The sequence below is a fragment of the Coffea arabica genome, chromosome 3c, assembly GCF_036785885.1.
Source record: "Coffea arabica cultivar ET-39 chromosome 3c, Coffea Arabica ET-39 HiFi, whole genome shotgun sequence".
NCBI classification, from domain to species: Eukaryota; Viridiplantae; Streptophyta; class Magnoliopsida; order Gentianales; family Rubiaceae; genus Coffea; species Coffea arabica.
The window spans coordinates 191,126-204,738 of NC_092314.1; the positions used below are offsets into that span (position 1 = coordinate 191,126).

The following is a 13,613-nucleotide window of genomic DNA, read 5'->3' on the forward strand; positions in this document are numbered from 1 at the left end:
GTAAAATGTAAACTTCGTAACAACCTCGTAATATGAGGCCGCATTCATTCTACTACAGTCTACAGTGTTTCTTTTTTGCATTTTTTAAATTTTCGTAACAAAACAAGATTCTTCCTTAGATAGACAGTAATAGAATGGATGCCCATTGTCCGTAGGTAGGGAGGTCAACTAACGTAAAGTAGAGTAAGTAGGTGGAGATCCAGAGTGGTGGTCCCTCACTCCTCCTGTCCCTCGCTCTACTACACCTCCATATCTACGGCTACGGTGTTAGAATGTCTATGGTAAAAGTCAACGCGAAGCCGTCCGATGTAACCCAGTCCCCAGTCCCCTGGTCACGGACCCTGTATTTTTTTTTTTTTTTTTTTTAAATTTTGGATCCGTAAACAGAAATTTCAATGATGTTTGGTAAAAGTAAAACCTTGCTTATTTTTTGTCATTAGTCCTTTTCTTGTGGTTGGTTGGTTGGTAAGTAGGTTGGTTCATGGTTGGTATACTAATAAGTTTTGGCAAAATCGCAAATTGAGGGTAAAGTAATTTTCTTGATCGCTACTTTGTACTGGTAGTAGTAGTTGAAGGTAGATTAGATAGGAGAATGGGGGGATTGGACGAGGACGAGGACTGCTACCACCGCCGCCACGAAGCATCATCCGTGGGTAGTTGTAGTATCGCCATCCCGCCGCTTCAAACCCTCGATGATGGCAGCCGAAGCAGTGGAGTAGAAATCATCTCCTTCTCCGATGTGGTGGACGATGCCTCCCTCCACTTTCACATCATCCGTCTTCACCAGCAGGCAGGATTTCTTTCTTTCTTTCTTTCTTTATATTTTTTCCAAACTTCCATCGCCCAGACCATTCTTGTCCCCCTATCGTCGTCTGCTGCCTTAATTCTTTGAAATACTCTCTAACTCACTAGTGCACGCTTAATTCTTTGATTCACTTGTTTGTTCACCATTATTACCATGAATCTCCAGTTTTACTTAACTGTTTCCCTGTGTGCAGATATACGCCTGGATCGGTTGCAACTCTGCAAAATTTGGACATTTATATGCTGCTGCTCCTACACGTCCCGTAAAAAAAGCTCTTTTCTTTCATTACTTTCTCCTTTTTTTTTTGTTTGCTTGCATTTTCCCGATTTCTGTTATATTTTAGCTCATTGCTAGAGCCATGGTAATGCTAAGACCTGCCCCTTGTGCTCTTAGACCTCTGCAAAATCTAATCTTCACTTTCAAGTTTTTTATTTGGATCACTTTGAAGACGTTGGCTTTGCTGTTCTTAATTTGATGTCTACAGAGCAATGCTGTTAGTGTTACTTCTTTAATTGGAGGATCTTCTGACAACGCTGGAGCTGGTATTGCCCGTCGAATAGGTAATTCTGTCTACAGTACACTTACTCATTTACCCCATACCTACCTGGACGTGATTATCCGAGTCTTCACCCCCTTTCTCACACACGGTTTTCTTTTTCTAGTTCTCAAGACTGGTCTTAACGTTGTATTGGCTTGTAATCTTCCAAAGAATAGTCCCTTGCTTGAGGTTAGCTCTCTGACATCATGTATGCGTTGGTGGTTTTATTCAATCTTTAACAGCGCACGGTCTTGTTTATGTGCTTTCCTCATGGCAACATTTAGTAGTTATTAGGAATTTGTGGTCTCTCAAAGCCTTTTTCCACTTGGAGCTTCGTGATGTAGCTTTTGTTATGTCCCTCCTACTCTCTAAAAGGTTACGAGGCTCCCAACGCCAATCTACACAGTTGGATTTCTTTTTCTTATTGGTTCTCCTCCTCCCCCCCCCCCCCCCCCCCCCCCCCCCCGCTGGGGGCTGGTGGTATTTAGGCTGCTGCTGAGAGAAGGTTGGTGCAAAAGCTTGTCAGCCTGGGTTACGCGACACCTAAATCTGGAGTATCATCCTCAACACAAGAAGGCTAACATTGGCATCCTCTGGGCAAGTTTTCTCCAGAAGAGAGTTTTCGAGAAACAACATTTAAGAGGTTTTCGAGAAACAACATTCGTCACATTCATTTCTTATCATACATACGAGCGACGTACATAACAAAGTCTATACAATCATTTGCATATGGCATGAAACTCACTCATTCCCTCTACTCTCACAATATTGTGTGCATTGCCTGCAGCTTATTTTATCTTATATGGTCTTAGTTTCCCGATAGGGTGTTCTAGAAGTTATTATCTTCCTATAGTGCATCAGCCATCCCATGCACAGTCACTTCTGCTTCTATAGTGCACCTGTCATACCACAGAAGACCGTTGTTTGACTGGTTGAAGTAACTCAGTGAAACAAATCTTGGCCAACCGGAAACGGGGTTTGATGCACTGAACCAATGCTTAGCTGCAAAGATGGTAGGATCTTATTCAGTTATTAAGCATTTAATTCAAGGGAAAAGACTTGTAGGACTGGCGTAATCTCCAGCCAGTGTTAAAGGAGAGAAAAACCTATTTTGTAGTGTGAGTTTGAGGAGGAGTACGTACCTTTACCCAGGTAATGTTTGCCTTGTCTTTGGTCTAGTATGCGCAGTGCAAACTCTACATACATTTGATTACCAGGGGAGAGGCTCGTGGGATCATCTAAAGCTAGGTATAAAGATATATGATTTCCCGTGCCACTGCCTTTTCCCTTCGGATACAACTGTATCTTCCTGCAATAAAATGCAAAGGATTCATAAGGTGATTTTTTTTTTTTTGTTGTGAGCGTGAAATCTTGTTCCCCTGCGTCTTACCATTTTTGTTCCCCCGCGTCAAATGAATTGGATGCTTCTAAATTAGATGAATCATATAAATTAGAGAAACTATCAATCTTCCAGGTACTTTTGTGGCTTACAGCGTCCTTGATCATCAATAGACTCTCCCCTTTAGCTCCAGTATAAGTTTCCTTGCACACGTATATTTCTACCCCTAAAATGCACGTGTCATTGACAAGATATCCATTAGAAGGATCATTAAGTGTTTTCAGATGCACGAGTCTGTCAAATCCCCATTCAAGCTTCATCTTGCGAAAACGTCTTGCTTTTCCTGCGGCATCCAGGTGAAGGACATTATTATTGTATCAGTGACTTGATTGATGCACTCAATCCATGGAATCGCTATGTATTAGTAGATTTTTTTGTTGTTGTTGTTTTGGGCATATAAGAAAGTTGAAGTCAAACAAAACAGGGGAGGGAATGGTGGTATCTCTAAGATGTTTTTATGTTGTGTAGGATTTGGTAGCATACCTTGGAGAGTTAGGTAGTTATCGCTGTTCTGATCAAGTAAGAACATTCTAAAAACTGCATGAACTTCCAACCCAGGACGAAGGAAGTTTTCTCGTGCCATCACCACGTACACGGACATGTAATCGGCGACCCCTTTGGTTTTATTTCCATTTGGGTAAATGGCCAACTTCCTGAAATCACAGGACACGATGGATATGAATGAGTTTTGAGAGAATTGATCGTGCACTACAAGCCATATCATTCGCAGTTTTTTTTTTTTTGGTAGCAACAGAGAAGTGAGGAGCACCATGTGTAGCCTCCAGCTTCAAAATCAGCGGAGGTGTATTTCTCAACCTCATTCTTTGTAAGCAGAGAGAATGACCGGAGTTTCACGATGTAATGAGTTGGTGGCGCATCTGCAACTGAGCTTGCAACAAATTAAAATTCAATTGACAAATTAAAAAGGTCTGCCTCAACAAATATGACTTGACTAGAGAAGAGAGAGAGACGGAAACGCTAACCATCTTGGTCGCAATCTGCCATGGCGCGGGAGGGGTAGCAGGCAGAGAGTTTCCTGTTTCTTTCCTTCGGGATTCTTGGGCTTTTATATAATAGAATAGAATAAGGCGGAGAAGAATATATATTTCTTCCGGCGGGGGGATATCCATTTCTTCCTCATTTGCTTGTGTTGCTTTGAGCACAATTCTTCCATTTTCACCCACGAGACAAGCAGCGTGAGCATCTTACTTAATGCCGGGAACGCAACGTTATCAGAGGATTCTTAATGCATTGTTGTTATCATCGACCTTTTCTTTTTGCTTTAAATTCCAAGTTAAAAACTTCACTTGCTGCAATGAAATACCATTCAGGATTTATTTACGACACGATTTGCAATGTCCAGAGTCCTTACTATTATTATTATTATAGCTTCCACCAAAAATAAAAAAAGTATATATTCGCTTCAACAATCCCAACAGCCATCCTCATACTCAAGAAACCTAGGCGCAGATCTTCAAATAGCCATCTTCTGTTCCAACAAGAAAGAGCCGTGAGAAGGGAAGCACGCTTATACTTGACAATACGGACATGTTCCTTGACTCTCTGTCCGCCGTATATAGGTATTGCGGCGTCACTAGGCGCCCTCCGTCCTGCCACGTTAGGAGAATGACCAATGAATGATAATACTTCAGAACCCAGCACTGTGGACGATATTAGGGAAAGACGAAACAAACAAAAATTTCCTTTTCATTTATCTTGAATGGTTTGTTTGGCTTCATGATTAGTATTTTAATTAACCAATACCCACCATTAAACGTGAGGAAATGGTATGTTTGCCATCCGGCTTTGGGTCTTACGGACAGGAAACACTATGGATAAGTCAGATATGTTTAGGGGTCAGATAAGCCACAAACTCACACACAAATTTTGAAGATTTTCTGTAGGAGGACACGGACGTGGTAGGGGGGCAATGTAATGACGAGTTCCGCATAAATACCTCATCTGCAGATCCAGTTAAAGAAGAAAGACCAATCTTGTTTCTGGATATCGAAATCACATCCTGGCCCCATAATGAGAAACCCGACACCCCATCTGTGTGACCTTTAAAACTGATGGGTTCTGATGTCCAATTCCTGTACATTTTCATATGACAAGACGTGGGTCACCGAAGGCAAACCAAGAGATAGATTAGATAATTAAAAAAGCTAGTAAAAAGAGGCTCCAATTTACTGTCTTATAAAATATTACTTGCTTCCGTGCAAAAAAGAAATGCTACAATGTAAAGAGCCAGGGAAGTAGGAAGTGCATTCCAAAGATTATTTACCTTCTCAAATCCCAAATTCGCAAGGTTCGGTCCAAAGAACTGGAAACAAGCAAATGGTCATTTGGCGCAGCTAGCTGCAGAAATTGAATACACAAAATCATATTTTGTCTTTGCACAGTGATGAACCTTTCTCCTAATCCTAACATACCTTTGTCACATACCCCTCATGAGCTTGCCATGATGCAATAATTTTTCCGCTCCTTGAATCAAACAACACGCAATGACCAGAACTTAGACCAGCTGCAATCCAGGATGGAAAAGCATCGGGTCCTTCAGCTCGAGGTCTGGCACAAGCACACGAGCATATGGACGAGACCAAAGAAGGAAAGCTGGATTCACTGTTATTGCTCCTCCATAGATAAAGTTTCTGACCACGGTTTATATCAATAAACCTGCGCCTCATAATTACAAACTGAATTTGTGACAGAGGAAAATATTATCCGCACCCTATTTAAGCAAAAAAAATGAATTCGTTTCTTTGAAAATAAGAACAGTTATTACCTAAGAGATCCATTTCCAGCACCTACAATTAGCATATCAGTGGACTGCGAGTAATGCATACAAGTATAGAAGCTGCCGTCAAATGCATTATTCAGTATTCCAGTTGAGGATGCGTTGTAGTGTAGCACATTGGCTTCATCTGTGTCAATCTTTGAAGAAGTGCTTGAAGGACTTGCAGGATGCGCAGAATGTGTAGAAAATTCAGAAAATACAGAAATTAGCTTCCCCGTTTGACCATTCCAAACATGTACTGTCCCATCACAGGATGCTACCCTCCCCAACGAAGTCAAAACACAAATGTCATTCACAGCCTAGCAATGAAGAGGTATCAAAATAAATCAGTAATTTGCACTTAATCTTATCACAAATCACAGATTCAGCATGAGTGATGGCAGAGGTCAATATTTTATAAGATTAACCTATGTCAAAGGCAGACGAGGCAACAAGTTTCATCAGTTTTATGACCAAACTTTTTCATTGCACAGATGGATCTAGAATCCCCTTTAATAGACAATGGTACCAAAGAAGGTCAAGATAAGAGAGGAAAAGAGCACTTCTATTATAATACATTTCTTTGCTCTCACAATAATAAAACCAATAAATGGAGTTAATCCACAGGGACCACTGAAGCATACCTCCTCGTGGCCATAATAGCCAGATACACAGTCAAATCTTGCCAACTCCCACTTCTGAACAGTCCCCTTGAATCCTGGACCTACCCCAGCAGTGAAAACTGTACATTCATCTTGACAAACAGCCAGCGATCTCAAAGCTCCATGATGTGCTCGGACAGAGTGTATAACAGATGCTCTAATTTTCCATGGAATTTCATCCTTTGGACCACCTGAACGGCCGATAAAGTCAAGCCCTTCCCACCCAGATGCTGAACTAGGAAACCAATACCAAGGGTTATGCTCCTCAACATGTGAACTCGCTATATGTCTTGCATCTGAAGTCTGATAATGTTCTGATGAATGTTTTGTTGATATCAAATGTTTAGCACCTCTCTTTCGCTGTGATTGAGGTATTGACCACCCAACTCCATTGAGCAACATTTTAGCAGGTACATGGTCAGGGGTTGTTCTCTTGCTGAAAGATGATCTTCTGGCATTTGTAGTTTCTAGGCTACTTTGAGATGACTCCCCTGTATATTCCCACTGAGTGCAATAGTTTCAGAATATTAAGGCACAGAATCTACGGAGAGATTAATGGAATTACAAAATTTTACAAGAGGCAGGTTTTGACATTATTAATAATGCTCTACTTTCTAGACCCAGACTATCTTATGTTCAGATTGTTGAGATGCTGGAAATTACTTGGTCCAGAATAAAGAAAGAGTTTTTGCGAATAGTAAGATGTATACTGCACAACATTACAGTGTTGTTAGGCTCTTCAGTAAACAAGTAGCTTCAAACCACCGAAAACACAGGTTAGAGATCTACATCAATAAGCATCAGAAAGACAGAAAAGCCAGCAACTGGGAATTGCATGGCAACTATTCATCCACTACTGACCTTATCGGGATCAGTATGTTCCATCATTACTAAGTAACAGCAGACAAAATTTACTTTGCTAACCTATTTCCTTGAACCTTAGCCCCCCAAAAGAAAAAGGGGAAAGGGGCTTTGAATGTAGTGGGGATAATAATTTGAACTTGAATTTTCTGATAGCTAGTATGTCTAGTATAAGAGTGCGCTTCATGTTCTTCAAGCCTTTAATTGTAGTAGGGATACAATATTATCTTTCTGCAATAAAAGAAGATTACATTGTCAAGCATGAATGGATGTACCTTCCAATTGTAGTGGCGCAGGAGAAACTGCTCAAGAAGCAACCATGTTGTACAACACTGGCGTAGCTTCTCTATGCCAAGAATCGATGCAAATGATGGGTACAAAAGAAACCTACAAAACAAGATGATAGCATATTGTTTAGATTAAAAGAAGATTTACTGAAAATATTAGCAACTGAAAAGAAGAAAGGAACCCACACAAGGTCCATACGATTTCCAATACACTCCTGTTCATCAATTGTAGTTCTGGGTCCCCTTATGGTCCCTCCCGATATGCCAGAGATACTGGGATTTTCCCGAGAGAAAGCAAGCTCATCAAACAACTCTTTGAGTTTTGGCAGGACATGCAGCTCTGTAAACTCCAGTCCAATCTGCTCACATGCTGCAACAAGTTTACTAGCAGCGACCTGACATTACATGAAAACACAAAATCACAAGGGAAAAAATTTTAGCAGTTGGCCAACTATATGAAATAATCAAAAGATTGTACATGTGTACAATAAAGGCTTCATTGTGGGACCTTAAGTGGTTGTGTTTATTCCAGTTGTATATCTTTAACTTGTAACTATTATGAAGTATACTCTACAGTAAGATTTAGTAGAGCCTCTTTTTTTTTTTTTTTTTTTTTTTCAATTGTCCAATTACAAGGGAAGTTACTGGATGCAAACTAAAATATTCCATGAACTTAGAATCAATAAACCCCACTCCATCTCCTTCAAAAAATAAATCATCTGAAAAGACAGAGATTGTGACTTAACACAAGATATCATTTAGGGAAGAAAGACCTTGCATTACAGTGAAAAGAAGAATGAGGAAGACATAGAAGGCCAGTGGCTATCTCACATAAAACAAGGCATCACAAAAGAACTTTGGACAAAGTGGGAAAAGAATCTTAGACATAAATTACTTGAAGTACTGGAACTCCGATGTTAGTCTGCATTAGAATCTTAATATATAAGCAACTTCCATCCTGCATACATGTTACAACACACAAGTTATCAAATGGAAAGGAGTCAAAGCACAAGAAAGCAAACAGCACTGGAAGATCATACTTCAATTAGCTCCTTAACTACCATCTCCCTCGATAAGTTTGCAACAAGGCCATCTAATATCATCAGACAGTTTATCAGGGCTGAAGTGCTCGAACTGTGAATTAGTTCAGGCTTACTGGCTGATGAATAACTGAGGCAAGAGCGAACAAGATTCCTTATTAAGGGCAGTATCTGTTTGATGATAAAATTTTCTCCAAAAAGACATCCTGAAAATCAAGAAAGCACAAAATTAGCTTAGACAGGGAATTACATTCCTTGAAACTCCATCAGCCTTTAACTTGGCAAACAGAGATTACCAATTCTGACCACAGCATCAATTCCATCATCTGATAGCCCTTTGCCCAAACAATGGATCAGAGGTATAATTGTCTGGAAACAACTTGAAGGTAAGTTTGTTTCAATTCTGGACTAAATGACATTTCTAAGACTAGGAAAAGTACAAAGTCTTTCAATTAAATCATTCTTGAATTTTTGTTTTTTTTTTTAAGGAAAAAAAACTGAGAGAGAGGATCTACAAAGAATGAAATGTTGACCTGATGAACTGTAATTGGAACACCAAGCTCCTCACAAGAGCCAACCAGGAGCACAGAGGCAGCAGCTGCTGAACTCTTGTTAGGAGCAACAAACAAGTTTGATAATACCAATGGATGTATGGCCTCCAGATATGCTTGTTTACCAATTTGGTTCCATATGTCCAGCACAAATGAGCCTTGAAGAAAAGAGACCTTCAAATGTGAATACGTGGTAGCCTGGAGTGTGAACAGGCATTAGGCACCAAATGTATGTGAAGAAGGAAGAAAATAAACAATTGCATAAAAAGGGGAAATTGAAATGTCATCAATGAAAGCCACAAGTCAATATAAAATTCAATACTAGCCTGTAAGATCTTCTGAATAATAGGCAAAACAAGTTTCTTTATAGCCTCTGGATTTAAGCACTTCAAAAACTCATTGAGTAGGATGTAAGCGAATTCAGCTTCAGTATCTGACAAGGTGGTCTTTACAAGCGGTAAGCAGTAGGAAGCACACATTTCAGCTGCAAATGATCCCATAGCTTTTAATGCTCCTTGTTTTGCAAAAGTTGCGGCATAACGAAGGCGTGACTCGTCTTTTGCTAGAAGTTGAAGTGAAGCAAGAAACAAGTATGATGACCTGACTGTGGCTGGGAAGAATGGAGAATCCAAAAGACATTTCACTGAAGGTCTCCTAATTATTGTAACAAAAACATATTTTAGATAATTTCGAATATAGGAGGTAATATTTCAGATAATTTCGAACATAGGAGGCCTGAGTGCTCAAAATTGTCCAATCCCAGCTTTTTGCCCAAAAAAATTGGTCTGTAAATTCCTTCAATTTTTAACTGGAATAAAACTGCAGTCCTTCAGGTAAAATTCTCTCTTCCAACTCCCCCCCCCCCCCCCCCCAACCCACAAAAAACAAAAACAAAGTTTGTTTGCTACTTTATATGTAAGATGTTCCTTTTACATGCATACATAAGTAAATGTTCATTTTTGTAACTGAGTATTACATTTTACAAATTAGTAGGAACAGTTCCTTAAGATTGAAGGTATTTAACTCCTGTAGGTACCAATAAGCTGTTTGTTTAGCTTGATCAAAGCATGCAATTGTTATTGTTGACAATACTTTGATGAAAACATGAAAACCTCAAAAACTCGAAAATATATAATAGTTCCCTCTTTTCTTCATGCATGTTGTGAAAAATTGGTGAAAAGGGAATTGGATTTTCTACCTCTTCCAGTCCTTCTCAATGCATGACTTGACTACTAACTGTATCTGAGGAGGGAGCTCTTGCACCAATCTAGGTAATATGCCACTCTCCAAGTGTGTCACCATTGTGGTAGGATCAAAAAGGGGCCTGTTTAAGTAAATTTCTGCTAAGATGCAGCCAACTCCAAAGATATCACTTGCAATATCTTGAGAGTAAATATCTGAATAAGAAAACCTCTGTGCCCAAAGCAACAGTTCTTGATAACTAACAGTGTCATCATCCACTTCAATGTTTTCAATGAGAAAGTTAATATCAGCAACTGATCTCAACCCATAGTTGGTACAGCTGGCAAGTTTTGACTTAACTGAATTCTCACTCTGATGCTCTTTCTTCGAGGAGTTATCCTTCAAATGGTCATCCGAATGGAAGTTGTAAATTGGACTTAAATGCTGCGCATGCTCACAGAATGTGGCTGTTTCTTCCAATTCACCCAAGGAGATGGTTTCAACAGATTGTTCGCCTGCAGTGTCACTCACTGGGTAATGATTCCCAGACGACTCTTTGTTCCACTTAAAAGTGGACTTGGTCAATAACCGACGGGCAGGGTGTGGTTTATAGAAAAGTTGACGACGTCCTGCTGACCTTAATACTGTTGGCGATGCTGGGGGAAGCATGACATTTTTGGCATCAAGCGCTGCCTGACCTGACATTTTATAACCAAAGGTGATGTCAATCCAATGATGAATAGAGGATGAAACAAGATTGCTTTCCAAGGCATCCCTATGCAGCTTAATAAACTCTTCAGGAGTACTGGCCCATGATGGTACTGTCAAATCAGACATGCCAGCATGTAGAGAATAAAATATCCGTGGATCACAATAGAATTCTGGGATGCATTCATCAGGGGTCCATTGGTAGAGTCTCTGCATTGTAGACGGATATTCATTTGGTTCATAAACTGAACGAACAGCCATTTTCAAAACATTCAGAGGTAATCGTCTTGCCTTGTAACTGCAGACAGCAAGTTCAGAAAGGCATTCATCTGATACATGATGTGGGATTTCAGATGTTGAATATGTAAAGTCCAACTGTTCATCACCTTTTGCCAGCCGCCATTTGCTCTTGCTTAAGTCTCGCCATCCAGCTCCATCATTTTCATCAGGTTTTACACTAAAATCAATAACCCATGGCACAACTGTGTGGAATGCATGATCACCCCACCTTCTCCCAGCTATCTTATTTAAGACCAGAAGATACTCAAAATTACTCAAGTCCCCATTGTACCAACGGTAGAAACTAGAACGCAAGTCCACAGGTTGAGAAAGTTTTAAATCTGCGAAGAGTCCTCCAGAAGAGCAGGCCTTATTTGAGCAACTTCTACTTAAAGGACAGAATATGTCTACCTTTGAGTTTGAAGGAGAGCTTAGTACTAATTTATCACCAACTGGCAGCCAACACCAGCATGTATCAGTCAACATTATACTCGACGGGCACACATTACCATAGGCAATTCCTAAACCATGCATGTAAGACAATCCAGAAAGTATTTGGTATATTAGAAATCTAGCATGCCAATCGCACTTTAAAGCACCAGGACTGTAATGAAGAATGTTTTCCAAGGTATAGGGAGTTTTAGGAAGAACAAAATTGATTTGACTGGATGTTTTCAGCATTCCCAAGATTGGAGCTATATTTGGATGCCTTATGCAGCCAGGAAAGTTAATATCATCGAATCCTGGCACCCCAAGTAAATTAAGAAAGTTAATGGCTTCTTGCCCAGTGGCTTTTCCCTCTATCAAGAGAATAAGAGAGTGTAAGACATGATCTTCCACAGATCCAGACAAGAAGTCTGAAGCAATCTCTTCAAACAAAGCATAGGAACAAACACCAACCCGAGCAATGGGAGCCAAGGAAGTGATGGTCCTAGTGCAAGAATACCAACCAGAAAAGTTGCAGGTCGAACTCCGACACCCTAATCCATGTAGGTGTGTACTTGTTCCAGCATTTGACAAATGCCGACATTCAGTCGATTGAATTTCTAGTGTAATAGTTTTATCAGTAGGAATTCCAGGTTTGAACTCTGGCTGAAGTTCATGAACAACTCCAGAAACAGAATCTTCAGCGATGCTATCTTTAAGATAATCCAGACAGCACTCGTCACTGCAGAGAGATACAAAGTCTGCTGACGGCCTTATCGTTATAAAATTTTAAAGAGGGCAAGTGTTAAACCATTTCTTCAACATCTAAGGTTCAAATTATCTCATATGTGAACCAGGATATATTTGCTATCATTAAGTTATGACGCCAAAGCATCATCCTTTTTTTTTTCTATTTTCAAATTATTTTCCTTTGGCACTTATTCCCCAAGAAAAAACAATTAAAGTTTAGGTAAAAATTGGCAAGAAAGGCATTATAAGCACGGAATTGGCAAGAAATGAGATGGCAAGGCAAGTTGTAAAATACAAGCACATTTAGAGAGGACGAAGATTGATGTGGAATTAGTGGAGTAGCAATGATGGTAAAAATTAGGAGGCATGAAATAGTAGACAAATTACATGTATTGGGTGAAGCAATGATGCTGGCGTGATCGTCTCTTATAGTAGTTGATTATAAATTCAGGAGGTGATGCAGAGGCCGACGCAGCCTCTCCTTCTCCATTCCAACCGGATAGCTGCTGGATTCGGGATTTATTGAGTAGTAGTAGTAATTGAATACAAGCAAGCAATAGAAGAAGAAGCATAAGGAAGCCAAACTAGCCCAGTAAGTGTATGATTGAAAAACAGTCAAAAAAAGAAAGGAAAAAAGAACCTGAACGACGGCGGAGGAGGCAAAAGGTAAGGGAGAATAATGGGGGGACAGCCCATAAACAAAGTTGAGCTTTTGATTGTAGTCGGCTTTGATTCGTCGTTCAAGGCACTCCATGCACCATCTTTCTTCTTCTTCCTCTTCTTCTTCTTCGCCTTCCTTATTGTCCATCATCCCTCTCTGCTTCTGCTGCTGCCCTTAGCTGATTCAACTGATTCCGGCAGAGCAAACCCAAAAAAGGAATCTTTTTTTTTCAAGTTATTGTTTTGATACTACAACTAGTAGCCAGTAAGTAAGAATTGGGTTGCTTCGCTAAATCGCATCCATCATCATCTCCGTCTGTCTTTGATGCACTACTCATTGCCACTAGCCATGTCCTTTGCTTTTTTTTCTTTCGGTTTTACTATTAAAACAAACAGAGAGTATACCATAACATCTTTTTTTTTTTTTTTTTAAGTCTACCCGAAAAAAGATGCCGCGTATAGACAGATACCACTTCTCTTCTCAGCCCAAGAAATCGTGTGAAAGGAAGAAACAAATGGTTGGAATTGGCAGCCACAATTTTTTATTTTATTTTTTTTTTTTTGGGGTTATCTCCTCTGTTTCTCTCAATTTCGAAATTTGATTGGAGTTTTTTTTTTTTAATACAACTGATTATTTGGGCACTAAAAAAAAACTAAAAATGGTAGCACCACAAAACAGTCGCACGTCC

At 39.9% G+C, this 13,613-nt stretch overlaps 3 protein-coding genes across 5 annotated transcripts; 1 reads left to right on the forward strand and 2 right to left on the reverse strand.

Annotated features, from left to right (window-relative positions):
• The first annotated feature begins 145 nt into the window (after positions 1-145).
• Positions 146-2,100, forward strand: LOC113733836 (uncharacterized). Its single transcript, XM_027260017.2, has 5 exons — positions 146-790; positions 999-1,067; positions 1,290-1,365; positions 1,468-1,532; positions 1,832-2,100. Exons 1-5 carry the CDS (start codon positions 593-595, stop codon positions 1,922-1,924), a joined length of 501 nt encoding a protein of 166 aa, XP_027115818.1. The 5' UTR covers positions 146-592; the 3' UTR covers positions 1,925-2,100.
• On the reverse strand, positions 1,988-3,916 carry LOC113733834 (MATH domain and coiled-coil domain-containing protein At3g58340-like). The gene is made up of 6 exons (XM_027260012.2): positions 3,726-3,916; positions 3,512-3,626; positions 3,226-3,395; positions 2,734-3,025; positions 2,486-2,652; positions 1,988-2,345 (listed from the first exon to the last, which is right to left on the reverse strand). The coding sequence occupies exons 1-6, from the start codon at positions 3,745-3,747 to the stop codon at positions 2,191-2,193; spliced, it is 921 nt and encodes a 306-aa protein (XP_027115813.1). The 5' UTR covers positions 3,748-3,916; the 3' UTR covers positions 1,988-2,190.
• Positions 3,917-4,053: 137 nt separating this feature from the next.
• On the reverse strand, positions 4,054-13,538 carry LOC113733832 (protein GFS12). Of its 3 annotated transcripts, none has more exons than XM_027260010.2 (16): positions 12,905-13,075; positions 12,652-12,767; positions 10,118-12,256; positions 9,246-9,573; positions 8,902-9,117; positions 8,665-8,737; positions 8,369-8,574; positions 8,224-8,286; positions 7,515-7,723; positions 7,317-7,428; positions 6,163-6,684; positions 5,528-5,838; positions 5,175-5,418; positions 5,027-5,100; positions 4,700-4,835; positions 4,054-4,352 (listed from the first exon to the last, which is right to left on the reverse strand). In XM_027260010.2, the coding sequence occupies exons 1-16, from the start codon at positions 13,073-13,075 to the stop codon at positions 4,203-4,205; spliced, it is 5,070 nt and encodes a 1,689-aa protein (XP_027115811.2). In that variant the 3' UTR covers positions 4,054-4,202. The 3 variants fall into 3 exon arrangements, with proteins under 3 accessions (XP_027115811.2, XP_071937690.1, XP_027115812.2); XM_072081589.1 differs by having other exon boundaries at positions 4,621-4,835; XM_027260011.2 differs by lacking the exon at positions 12,652-12,767 and having other exon boundaries at positions 12,905-13,538.
• Between the last annotated feature and the right edge of the window lie 75 nt (positions 13,539-13,613).

Excerpts from the sequence above, each read along its gene's own strand:
- LOC113733834 (XM_027260012.2), bottom strand. The coding sequence starts at position 3,747 with ATGGCAGATTGCGACCAAGATG. Across the intron at positions 3,627-3,725 it reads GGCAGATTGCGACCAAGATG|TTGCAGATGCGCCACCAACT; the intron begins GTTAGCGTTTCC and ends TTGCAAGCTCAG. Across the intron at positions 2,653-2,733 it reads GACGCGGGGGAACAAAAATG|GAAGATACAGTTGTATCCGA; the intron begins GTAAGACGCAGG and ends ATTTTATTGCAG.
- LOC113733832 (XM_027260010.2), bottom strand. The coding sequence starts at position 13,075 with ATGATGGACAATAAGGAAGGCGAAGAAGAAGAAGAGGAAGAAGAAGAA. Across the intron at positions 7,429-7,514 it reads GGAAATCGTATGGACCTTGT|GTTTCTTTTGTACCCATCAT; the intron begins GTGGGTTCCTTT and ends CTTGTTTTGTAG. Across the intron at positions 5,419-5,527 it reads GCTGGAAATGGATCTCTTAG|GTTTATTGATATAAACCGTG; the intron begins GTAATAACTGTT and ends TATGAGGCGCAG.
- LOC113733836 (XM_027260017.2), top strand. The coding sequence starts at position 593 with ATGGGGGGATTGGACGAGGACGAGGACTGCTACCACCGCCGCCACGAA. Across the intron at positions 1,068-1,289 it reads CTGCTGCTCCTACACGTCCC|AGCAATGCTGTTAGTGTTAC; the intron begins GTAAAAAAAGCT and ends TGATGTCTACAG. Across the intron at positions 1,533-1,831 it reads AGAATAGTCCCTTGCTTGAG|GCTGCTGCTGAGAGAAGGTT; the intron begins GTTAGCTCTCTG and ends GGTGGTATTTAG.